Source organism: Dromiciops gliroides, chromosome 1 (genome assembly GCF_019393635.1).
Source record: "Dromiciops gliroides isolate mDroGli1 chromosome 1, mDroGli1.pri, whole genome shotgun sequence".
Classification (NCBI taxonomy): domain Eukaryota; kingdom Metazoa; phylum Chordata; class Mammalia; order Microbiotheria; family Microbiotheriidae; genus Dromiciops; species Dromiciops gliroides.
This window is the reverse complement of record NC_057861.1, coordinates 759,125,360-759,137,857: the sequence shown is the minus strand read 5'-3', so window position 1 is coordinate 759,137,857 and position 12,498 is coordinate 759,125,360. Positions and strand designations below refer to the sequence as shown.

General features: G+C 50.3%; 1 protein-coding gene across 7 annotated transcripts in view; it reads right to left on the bottom strand.

The window, feature by feature from the left end:
* The window catches only part of ELMO1 (engulfment and cell motility 1), a 376,252-nt gene that overhangs the window by 219,757 nt on the left and 143,997 nt on the right, over positions 1-12,498 (bottom strand). For 6 of the 7 annotated variants that reach the window (XM_043975135.1, XM_043975136.1, XM_043975137.1 and 3 more), the window contains exons 8-11: positions 11,139-11,238; positions 5,306-5,457; positions 3,242-3,320; positions 308-352 (exon numbers count right to left, since the gene is read on the bottom strand). In XM_043975135.1, the coding sequence (XP_043831070.1) occupies positions 308-352; positions 3,242-3,320; positions 5,306-5,457; positions 11,139-11,238 (376 nt within the window). The remainder of the gene's footprint in view (positions 1-307; positions 353-3,241; positions 3,321-5,305; positions 5,458-11,138; positions 11,239-12,498) is intronic. The other variant, XM_043975139.1, reaches the window with a different exon arrangement.

Sequence of the window (12,498 nt, the reverse complement as noted above, 5' to 3'; positions counted from 1 at the left end):
AGAAGGTGATGGACAAAGGTATGTGGTGCACACCAAACTTAACCGTGGCCGTGGCCATTCTTTCCTCAGAAAGCTGGTTGTTACAAACCAACCTGCTCCTGAATGGATCTGCACGCAGCCGTTACACACGTGTGTGTGCGCGCATGTGCCCCGGGTGTGTCACAAAACTCACTTCGCACAAGGTTATGGGGTGGGGGGGCAGAGACAGCTGGTGGAAGCCAGGCAGGAGAGCAGGCAGGGGGCATTCCCTGCTGGGGCAGAGGGCGGGCAGCCCTGGGAGGGCAGGCAGGAAGCAGCAGCGACTTACAGTGAGTGGGCAGTCAAGGATGTCGGCCTGAGGCTCTAGCTTGACCTGCAGGCCTCCCCCCAGGGCACGAAGGCAGGAGAGAAGAAAGGGGGAGAGTGGAATGACCAGAGGAAGGTGGTTAGCGGGTCCTGACCCTCTGATGCCCCAGAGTGGCATTTGGAAAACCTGGCACTGCGGGCGGGAAGAAACCCCAAGGGCTACGAAAGCCACCCTGAGAGGAAATCTGACCCTACATGAAAGCACGCGAGCGGCCCTCTGGAAGGCACCGGCTCCTTCACTGTCCCTACAGAGCAGCGCTTATGCCAGGAGGAAATCTAAGACACCCCCTTTGGTGGAGCTAGGGAGAAAGCAGCACGACCGAGATCCCAGGCTCACCCGCCCCTGCCTCATCATAGCCAGAACATAGGCGGCTCAGGGGGCCCAGGGTCCTGCTGGGGTCAGCGCCAAGAGGGAGGCACCAATGGATCCTAAATGGAATTTCTTCCACAGCATCATCACAGTAATTAATAACAATAATAGCAAGAATGGATTTCAAAGCACTTCACAAATCTCATCTCATCTCATCCTGCAACAATCCTGGGAGACAGGTAGTATTGTGATCCTCATTTCACAGATGAAGAAACAGAGTCAGACACAACTTAAGTGAATGGCCCAGGGCTACACAGCTGGGAAGTGTCTGAGACTGGATTTGAACTCGGGTCTTCCTGACTCCAAGTTTGGTGCTCTAGGCACCAGACCACCCAGCTGTCTACTAAGATAATTTCCTAAAAGCACGATAGACATATAAGGATCTAATGGCAAAGTATAAAGAACACAAATATCTAAGACCAAGAGCTATTCCCCAGTGGATAAGTGGGCAAAGGGTACGAACATACATTTCCTGCCCCAGTGGTGATTTCAGTCCTTCCAGCCCCCATGATCCCCTGCCCGTGGCCAGTCCCGGGGCCTGTCCACCACACTCTGGCATACGTTGTGGCTGAATAGACGCATCCTCGCAGGTGAGGAGCTGCTCTTATCTCAGCTCTGGGGGTCCTCAGGGGCATCCAGTCTCTCCCCAGGCCCACACTCAAAGCCCTCAAAGGCAATAGGATCTGGCAGGTCAAGTAATAGTCCTTCAACACCCCCAGGCTGAGGCCACAGGCTGCACCCCCAGGGGAGGAGGGTGTCTTCCTAAGGACTGACTCTTCAGACACCCGGCAGCAGGGGCCTCACTGCCTCCTCCAGAGAGCTTTAGCACCAATTCCAGGACTTGACAGGAGGGTTGGGCAAGGAAGTGCACAAATATCGATCGTATCAATGCCAAGGATACCATGGGAGGGGTTCCAGACTTTCTGGCTCTAAGTACCACCAGCACAGCCTTGCTGCGGGAGGGTTGGCAGCCTCAGCCGCAAACACTGTGGAGCAGATGCTGTTTTGACAAGAAAAGGTATCATGCATGTCCTTCTTTCTTCAGTCATTCCCTGTCTTCCTTCCTTTCCTTGTCCTCTTCTTTTTCCTCTTCCCTGCTCCCCCTTTCACTCCTCTTGCCTCCTCAATATGCCTCATAAAGAAGCCCCCCCCCACACACACACATTTTAAAAACAATCAGTTATTTAAGCTCTTCAATGACACAAACCACGGGTAAGAGAATCTTCTGACAATGACCTCATGGTGCCCAAGAGCCAAAAAACATTCCCGAGGATTGTCAATCTCTCTGGGTTCCATCTACTGTATACAATTTACACCTTGCTAAGACTCAGAAGCTCAATGGCCAACATTTCATCAGTGTGTTCTTAGATCCTTGGCAAATGTTTCCCTGAGCAAAGTAGCTTACATTACGCTCAGCCCCCCAAAGTCTCCACCTGTGGCCAGTCAGGCATTGGCTTCCACACTTTGTGGTAATGACTTACGTGTACATGAAATACGGACAATATGGACTCAATCACTCATGAGTTCAGTTGGCTCTAAGCATTAAGAGAAGTGGAAAGCTTGAGGCTGGATGGGGGGGGGGGGGAACATCTCAGAGATCAACCCCAGGAGAAGGAGAATCTGTCCTTCCCCCCTTGTGAGGGAGAAATCTGGGCTTGGGCAGAAGGGACCAGTCCTTTCCGGGGCTCTCCCCCTTGACACCCGGGGCCTCCCACTGCTTTCCCACCTGGCTGGAGGGAGAAGCCAGCCAGTGGGCAGCAGTGCAGGCTCTCTCCCCGCAGCTGCGGAATCTCATCTCAGAGAAGCTGGCCACCCAGGTCAACTCTCCTGCAATAGAGACTGTGGGGGCTGGGGGAAAGCAAATGCAAAGTGAAGATCAGGAAACCTGGTTCTCATCGACAGCTGCTCTGTCGGGATGTGGGAACTCCCAAGCTTCATAACTGTCATCCCGTCTATAAAATGGGGATCAGCAGCCTACCAGAATGTATAACAGCAATGATAACAACCCACATTTCCAAAGTGCTTTACAAATATGATCTCATTGGATCCTGGAAGGTAGGTGTTATTCTTCCCATTAAGGGATTAGCCCAGGGTCACATGGCTAGCCAGAGGCAAGTCTGACCGTCTGACTCCAGGTCCTACACTCTGTCCCTCAGGCTGCCTGCTCTATGGTCCATATCTTACTAAATCATACTTCTTGCCTTCCCAAGAACCTAGTAGAGTGTCTACACAGGCCTTTGGAATGAGGAACTGTCCTCAGTACCTAACAACTTGTGGCAATCAGGTGAGAGCACAGCTGCCAAGCCCTTTGGGAAAGGTATAAAAGGATGGGTGGGATACAAGGGCTCTCTCCTCTGTCACCACACACAGGCAGGGGCACAGACGCAGAGAGGAACACACACCCCCAGGTCCAGAAAAGAGAGGGGAACAGCCAGAAGGACAGAGACAGCAAGACTGGGGCTGCCTCGACACACACCAGCTTCCCAGCCCTCAGTAGCTCTGGGTTAGAGAGGAAGCCCTTCTTACCTGCCGCTTCTCATCCGGGGCCTTGAGGAAGAGGGCATTAATTACTGCAATGGTGTACGTTTGGATTTCTTGGTCTGTCCTAAAGATAAAAAAGCCCACAAGGCATCAGAGAGAATCAAAAGAGCCAGTGAAGACAAAACAAGACAAGACAAAACCCCAGAGACAAAGTGAAGGACTTACAAATGCAGCAAAGGAAACCAGGAGAGCTTAGAAAAATGGGCAGGGACCAGTATGGGGTTGGCCTCATGGATCCACTGTCAAAAAAGAGGAAGGTGCTGGACCAGGACAGGGGGCTGTGGTCCCAGCCACACTGAGGGAAGGAGCTGCCCTTCACCTCCAGCCTGGCATACCTGGGGCTCTGCCCATGCAGGACACTTTTTCCTCCTGCTTCTCAGGGATAAGGAATCAAGACAGAAAACACCAGCTTCTCTGCCCCACCCAGGCTTCCTGTTGCTGCTCAATGGATGGTCTGAAAACACGGGGTTCATCACACCACTCCTCTGTTCATGAAGCCTCAGTGGCTCCCTGTTTCTAGACTAAAACACAAACATTTCCCTTTGGAATGTGAAAATCTTGGACGCTGGCCAGTTTGTGGACTATTACTCCCCTCCACACACTTGAAAACCCCTTCAAACTGCTGGGAAGCAGGATGACGCAGTGAAAAGAGCGTGGGATTGGGAATCAAAAGAGCTGAGTTCAGATCCCAGGTCTAGCCGTGGGCAAGCCTCTCTGGGGCTCAGCATCCTTATCTGAAAAAGGGGAACAGGAGCCAAATGACCCTCAAGGCGTCCCCAAGCTCTCAATCCATGACCCTATGAAAAGAATGGCTAATATAGACTCAGGGTTTTAATGCTTGGTATGTGTGTATCATACATGTGAGTTGTACATGCATATCCACGCATGTGCACATAGCTATATTTAGGCAGGTATCTTGTATTGCACATACATGGAATGTATTTTATGTGTACCTATTCTAGATCATGTACACATTTACATGTGTGCACATGTGCATTTGTGTATATATACATGTTTTTATACACACACACACACACACATATATATATATATATATAAGCTTAGCAAACATTAAAACCTTATGTCAATGTTAGCTATTCTTATCAATGTTTTTGTTGTTATCCAGTCATTTCAGTCATGTCCAGCTCTTCATGACCCCATCTGGAGTTTTCTTGGTAAAGATACTGGAGGACTTTGCCATTTCCTCCTCCAAATCATTTGACAGATGAGGAAACTGAGGCAAATAGGGCTAAGTGACTTATCCAGGGTCACAGAGCTAAATGTCAGAGGCTGGATTTGAACTCAGGAAGAAGAGAATTCCTGACTTCAGGCCTGGCACTCTATGCACTATGGTGCCACCTAGTGGCCCATTATCAATGTTAGCTATTTGTATGCATGTATATGTATGTATACTTACATGGGTATGTATGTATATGTAAACACATATGTAGTCTTATTTGATAGTGAGATCACGTGTGATCATTTTATGAAAAAAGAAGAGTCCAGCGTGGACACAGAGGTCTCATTGTCTCAGGAATGTCACTAAGCCCTACACATAAAGTCAGTAATTTTTTTTTTTAATTGTGACCATGATAATAACAGCATTGCATAGTTTATAAAGTGCTCTGCTCTTGTCAGACCTGGGGAGTGGGAGTGCAAATATCATCCCAGGCACTTTACTGATGATGAAATGACCTCAGAGTAGCCAAATGACTTGCCCAGGGTCACACACACAATAAGTGAACAGACAAATTTGAACCCAGGAGTCTTGTGTTCTTCATCAGACCCTCTCCTCTCCTACTTGTCTTTTTTTTTTCCCTTTAGATAACAGCTCCTTACAAAAATGATACGCAATACATTTTACAATGCATGGTCCTACATTGGCATCCAGGGAATATCAGAGGCCCTGAGATCAGCCTGGATACCAGGCAGATCCCTCATGGAGGACCCATGAGAATCCACATGGGAAACCACTGCCCAAGCTGGGCAGGCACAGATGAGCTGGGCTCTCCCTGTTAGGGGCACTGAACTCCCTCCACCATTCCTTACCCCTGAAGATGGGGGATGAGTTGGCCAATCGTGATCTCTTGCGCCACCTTCTGGTACAGGTCATGGCTGTTCAGGACCATGGATTCCAGGATGGCTAAGGAGCGCTGGAGGATGGAGATGTCAATGGCAGACTTGTTCACGAAGCTTGCTATCTGCAAACAAGCACAAGTAGAACATCCTCGGTTTGCATAAGATGGGAAGGGGCAAAGGCAGCATCTGAGGAGATGCAGTACCCTAGAACGAGGCTCCAGCAGGCTGCCGTACCCCTTCCCCAGACGTGCCCTCTTTTTCCAGGCTGAAAGTGGCCTCGAATTCTAAATTCAGGGAAAAGGAAGCAATCAGTTACAATCTGAAGGCGGACATTGCCTCAGCATCCCTTACACAGCCCAGAGCCGTCCTGTTTCGTTTCCAGGGCCGCTCCTCTGAGCTTAGGTTGTTAGGGGTAAATGTTCTAAACACAACAGTGACTAAGGAGCAAAGTATGTCCTTAGGAGAGGAGTCTCTATTCAGAATTGCATCCATCCCTGTCCGCGCATCCCTCCGGCTGCCTCATCTTTGACTCAACTCCAGTCCTTTCCTCAGCTCCTCAGGGAAGATCTCTCCAGTCAGCACTGTCCACCGACAACAGAGGCTCCCGGGCCCCTACCTCGAGAGGTGGCAGGGACCCCCCCCCCCCATTTTACAGATGAGGAAACTGAGGCCCATGAAGGAGAAGGGACTTGTCCAAGGTCACACATATAGTAAGTGTCAGAGGTAGAATCTGAACCCAGGTCCTCTGACTCCAGAGCCAAGGCTCTTTCCACTGCACCAAACTGCCTTCTCTCCCTCTTTGCTTCTCACTCACCAAAAGTAGCATTTTCCCTCAATCTTTGAACTACCTAAAGTGAATTTTTTCTCCAAATCAGCTGGGTCCCCCACGTCCCCCCCTCCCAGACACTGGTGTACAAAACAGTTAAAATACCAGCTCCAAAAGTTAGACTACTGCTTTAAACCTTCCACTATTTTCTCTTAGGAATTTATCTTTTTGGTCCAGACAGTAAAAAATCAGTGTAGTGAAGGGGAGTAAAACGCAGGTTAGAATCATGGATCACAGCGTGCAAGTCACTGGGGGCTCGTAAATACTGCATTTAAGGGGCCTCATTAAAGTTATTAATGCCTGTTGACAAGACGATGCTGAGAAGGCTAGTGTAGAAATAGGAGCTGGAGCTTCCTTCCAGCCTGGATAATTAGCCTCCATGGGAAATTGGGACTTTGTTCCTCTCCCACCCCTGCTCCATCCTCCCTCTGTTCCATCTTCCCCCCCTCCATCCTGCTCCATCCCCTCGCCATTCCATCTCCCCCGCCTCCATCCTGCTCTATCCTCCCCACCCCCAGTATCACCAGCTCCCTTCTCTGCCATCCCCTGATTTCTTCTCCTCCTCCCACCATGATCACGCCAACCATGATACAGACATTTTCATCCACTTCCTTTGGCAATCCTGAATCAACTCTAAAGATTTCTCAGCTGGCCGAGGGCACCGTCCTCCCTAAATGATCATGGATGTACCCACTTGTGCTCCTGTTGTACCTCTCTACCACTTCCTACGGAATGGAAGCTGTTTGAGCAGGGATGGCTGAATTTTTGTCTTTCTATCTGACCCCAGTGCTAAGGACAGGACCTAGTTTGCAGCAGGCACTTAATAAATGTTTGTCGGATTGGAGGCCATCCCCTGCCTTCCTCTTTAGAGAGACACATTAAGGATTGGTTGGGATCTCAGAGATCATTTATTCCAAGCCTCTCCTCTTACAGATGGGCAAACCGAGGCCCAGGAAGGGGAAGGGATTTGCACGAGGTCATGCAGGTGGTGAGGAGCAGAATCCCCAGACTACAGATGGGATCCTTATTCCACTGCACCACCTGCCAAGAGTCCACATGGTCCGACATCATTCCCAGCTAGATCCTTGCACCGGTCTCTACTTACCCTCAGTTTGTATGGTCATTGCAAGGGGACCATTTCCCTATAGTCCATCTGCATGATGATGGTTCCCGAGGAAATACTCCAAATATTGAGAAAAGTGTGCACTTATTTGGGGAGTTCACCTTTTTGGGGGGAGGGGTGGTCCTGGTCCCCATAGATGTGGTCTGCCAGCTGGCTCAGGATCCCAGGAAGGAGGTGCAGGGAGCATCTTCCCCAAAGTCCTCCCATCTTTTAGCAGCCTAACTTCCAGTGCCCAAGTGTTGGGTCTTAGCTCCATCAGGCAAAGTGAACGTTTGGCTTACGTAGGGGTCACAGCCTTGTCCTCAAAGGTCACCCACAATGGGGCACAATTTCCTCTCATATCATTACAGCTGTTGATTATAGGCTATGGAACTCAGCACAAACTGCTGCCATCCACCAGCATATTGCGATAAAATAATGTAATTTGGCAGACGCCCAGGGGCCCCACCTGATTGACTTAGTATTGGTGACTTAGTATTGGGTGAGAATGAGAAACTAAGTACCTACTTGGGGATGATTGGATGGAGGCCACACCTGGCCAGTCCTGAGTGACATGTTGGTGTACTACTGATGTCAGCAGGGGGACCAGTCTCAGCCAACCAGCCTGAAGGACCTCCCCTTTGGGGGAGGGAGAGAGAAAGTAAGAAGGGAATGCTCACTCATAGAAGCTCTTTTACCTTTTGGTGAGCTTCGGATAGTACCGGAGAGGGACTGCACAGCTGACTCTCATTGAAAAGCTACAGCCCCCAGGTGGTGAGTTTGTGGAAGCAAGGCCAGCTCTTCAAGCTAGCTGAACTGGAAGCAAGTTTGGGGTTTGAGTCAGTCTTTGCTAGAGCCAGGGAGCTTATTCATTTTCTCTTCCTCTATTCCCTTGTCCCTGCTTTATTAACTTCACTTTTGTGCTAAATTTTGTTCCCATTAATAAAACCTGGTTTGTTTGTGGAAAAGAGGCTGTTAATCTCCTTCCTTAATAGCTTGGGAGAAATAACTTTTAAAAAGGCAGTTTGGAGGGGACCCAATATTATAGCAAGCCACCCAATTAACTCTCCCAATAATAAATTTGGCCCTCACTATCTCTCTCTCTGTGTCTCTGTCTCTCTCTCTCTGTCTCTGTCTCTGTGTCTCTCTGTTTCTGTCTCTCTGTCTCTCTCTCTGTGTCTCTGTCTCTGTGTCTCTCTCTGTGTCTCTCTGTGTCTCTCTCTGTGTGTCTCTGTGTCTCTGTCTCTCTCTCTCTCTGTGTCTCTCTCTGTCCCTCTGTCTCTGTCTCTCTGTCTCCCTTTCCTCTCTCTCTGTCTCTCTCTGTCTCCCTCCTTCCCCCACCCCCATGCCAGTCCTTCATTTAAAAAACTGGCCCTTCATCTGCCAAAGGACTCTGGGAGAGGCCACTTGCAGATGGAGATGAAGAAGACCAAGAGCTTTGCTCTCAGGCCCCCAAGGCACCAGGCTGTCTACACCAGCACAGCACACTTGCAGCCATTTAAAAATAGTTATCCAAGGCCCCGTTGCCCCTATAAAGTCTCAGGAGCCACATGACCAACCTTCATTGGCCCAGAGCTGGCCCACGTCTTTCTGGATGCTGACAAAGGGGCCGAGAGCCCCGGAGCTGGGCTCAGATCCTGCTGCCAGAGCCCCCCGGGCACCACCTTCCTGAGAAGGCAGCGCTGTGCGACAGTGCTAGGGAGAAACCAACTGCTTCCTGAGACCAAAAGCAGCCTCTTCCCGACCTGTGTTTCCCTGCCTTCTCCTCCTGGGGCCATGGTTTTCAGCACGTAGATCACTTCCACACACACATGGCTACACGTGTGCCTCGCTCTGCAGATGGTCGGGGAGTTGCTATATTTGTCGTCCCTTCTCCCCTGTGCCTGGTGGGGGGCGTGGGGGAGGGGGCAGGCAGCTCTTACACTGGGACAACATGGCCTGTTCAGTAAGAAGCTGAGTCTGTCCTGAAGGAGAAAGCCCCTCGTGTGGTGCACACCCCTGCTCATTCTGACCAGCAGGTGCCCCATCCCTGGTACACTGTCCAAGACTCGAGAAGGGTCCGATGAACAAAGGAAATGGACTTGACTGAGAGCCCTGACCAAGAGCCCGCCTCTCCACCACCACCTCCGGCTCCAAGGGTGATGGGGCTCAAGGCTCTAGCACACTCATGCTGGACGAGGGCACGGCCAAATCCATTCTCTTCTTCCCTGGCTGAGAAGAGCTCCTGGTTCATGGTCAGTGAAGAAAGAGCTAAGTGTGTGGATGTCAGGAGGCAGGGTAGCCCGGCATCTTTACACCTGAAAGCTCCTCCCATCTCCTGAGGACAAATCCCGTCTCCCAGTGATGCTATAATGAGGAGGAGCTGAGCAGACACTAATCCCCCTTCCTCACTGAGAGGTCTCTTGTTGTTTAGTCCCATTATTTGGTTTTTGGCTGGGTAATTGGGGTTAAGTGACTTGCCCAGGGTCACACAGCTAGTAAGTGTCAAATGTCTGAGGCTGGATTTGAACTTAGGTCCTCTTGACTCCAGGGCTGGTGCTCTACCCACTGTGCCCCCAAGTCCCATTCTTCTTGGCAAGGACACTGGAGTAGTTTACCATTTGCTTCTCCGATTCATTTTACACATGGGTAAACTGAGGCAAACAGGGTGAGGTGACTGGGTCACCCAGCTGGGAAGTGTCTGAGGCCAGATCTGAACTTGGGAACATTAGTCCTCTGGACTCCAGGCCCGGCAGTCCATCCATCTGTGGGACCACCTAGCTGTCTAACATATCACTGATCTTCCTCAATGTCCATGGAAGGAAAATAGACTTCCAAGACCAAATTCTGCCCAGGAACCAATTATGTATGTGTCTGAAAGCATCAATGTTCCTCCCAAAGTGCTTAATTAAGCTCCAATCTTCCCTGGAACATTAAATCAATAAGTGTTTCAGAAAGAAGCCTTTCTCATTTGTCCCAGAGACTGGAGGAAAGGATAGCAAAGCCCACATCAGCAGTCCCAAAGAAATCAGGCTGAGAACAATTCAGAGCATTTCCTAAAACCCCCTGAAAACCAGAAGGAATTCAGCGAGTGCTTCAGCCATGCCTAGCATTGTGCCAGGGAGAGTGGGCAAGAAGGGAGAAGCCAGGGGCAGAGTTCGAGCCCTTGGTGTACAGGATAACTGGCTGACCACGAATGAGCCCCCAGCAGTGTGGGGCCACCATCAGACAGTCCATACCAGCAGCTGCTCTCTCTGGGCAAGTAGACACCCATGCCATGAAGCTTCCAGGCAAACAGAGCCAGTCCTCTGTTGGTGGGCAGGCCAGGGGACCTCCCCCTCCTCAAGGGGTGGCCCAGTCTATGACAGAATGGCCCCCTCCCCCAGAGGGAGTCTTCCCCTTGGAGACATCTTCCTTACTCAATGCTCTAATCACCCAGTTCTGTCCAGAGAAGTCAACCTTCCTTTGACTGACTGGCCCAGCAGACAGAAGGCTGAGGATCTGGGTGGAATCCTGCCTCTGATTCCAACTGCCTGTGTGACACCCATCTCTGTGGGCCTCAGTTTTCACATCTGTAAAAGGGCTGTACACTTCACGGATTTAGCAGTTGGAATTCTACCATCCTGGATCTTCCTGATAGCAAGGGGCAGTAGAGCCCCTTGGGGAAGGGAGACCCTCTCCCAGACCCAGACCCTTGAGAGTGGCCAGCTCAGGAGCAGCTAGGTGGCACAGTGGATCAAGCACCGGCCCTGGATTCAAGAGGACCTGAGTTCAAATCTGGCCTCAGACACTTGACACTTACTAGCTGTGTGACCCTGGGCAAGTCACTTAACCCTCATTGCCCTGCAAAAGAGAGAGAGACAGAGACAGAGACAGAGAGAGAGTGGCCAGCTCACCTTCTTGATGAATGCCACGGAGAAGGTATCCCATGAAACGATGCCGTGATCCATCAGTTCCACAAATGCAGTCAGTGTGAAGGACAGCATGTCTCCAAAGCTGAAAGACACAAGGAGGAGTCGTGATGGCTTTGGCCAGAGAGGGAGATGGTGATGATGGCAGGAGACTCAGCGGTGAGGAAGGATCTCAGGCTGGAAACCTGAAGGAGAAGAGCAGCCCCGGGGGCCCCACATACCAGAGGGTAGCGAGGGGGGCATGGGGGAAAAGGAGCCACAGGACTGACCCAGGTGCCAAGGACACTGGAGTCCAAATGCCAACATGGTGGCAGAGACAGGGATGAGGGAAGAGGGGCCATGGTGGGGGAGGGAGGGGGAGGAGGGATAACGGCTGAGTAGCTGAGCAGGCGAGTGTGTGTGTGTGTGTGTGTGTGTGTGTGTGACTACACAGACCTGGACACACACAATGCTACACAAAAACATATTTATATATGCACACACACAGACATACCTCTGCTTTATATCAACTTTCCATTTGTTTGCTAAGTGAATACACACACACACATAATATACACATATACTGTGCATATATGATTATCTGTCTATGTCTATTTGCATTGTAGAAAAGACATGGGGGCAACTAGGTGGTGCAGTGGATAGCGCACCAGCCTTGGATTTAGGAGGACCTGAGTTTAAATCTGGCCCCAGACCCTTGACACTTAGTAGCTGTGTGACCCTGGGCAAGTCACTTAACCCCCATTGCCCAGCAAAAAAAAAAAAAAAAGAAAGAAAGAAAAAAAGATTGCCCAGGATTTGACTCCAAGGCTTTCTCCACAAATAGGAAGCCCTGCGTGCCTGAGGTCAGAGTTGGCAAGCAGAGGGGCTGCCCAGGGGTCCTGGGGTAGATTTCAGGGGTCCAGGAAGTCGGCTCTTTCATATTTGGGGGATGGCGTTTCATTAGAAAATGGCTTCTTTCATAACCTGGTGCATTTTATTTTATTCATTTAAAAACCTTATTGTGAGAAGGGGCCTTGGGCTTCAGCAGCCCATCTGTCCAAGGGGGTCCAGGACACAACCCCCCCCCATCTAGGGGAGGAGGACTCCTTAAAATCCAACTACATGAAACCCATTTTAGAGCAAATATTTACTTTTAAGAATGATTATGAAGGGAACCAGGTGTTTGCCCCCCATAAACTTCACTGGGGCAGGGATCTTTCATTTCTGGATTTGCTGGCACAGAGTAGACATGTTAAAAAGGAAAAAAACAAAACCCAGAAGAGAAAGGCTTGGTTTTTTTTGTTTTTGTTTTTATTTTTTAGTGAGGCAATTGGGGTTAAGTGACTTGCCCAAGGTCACACAGCTA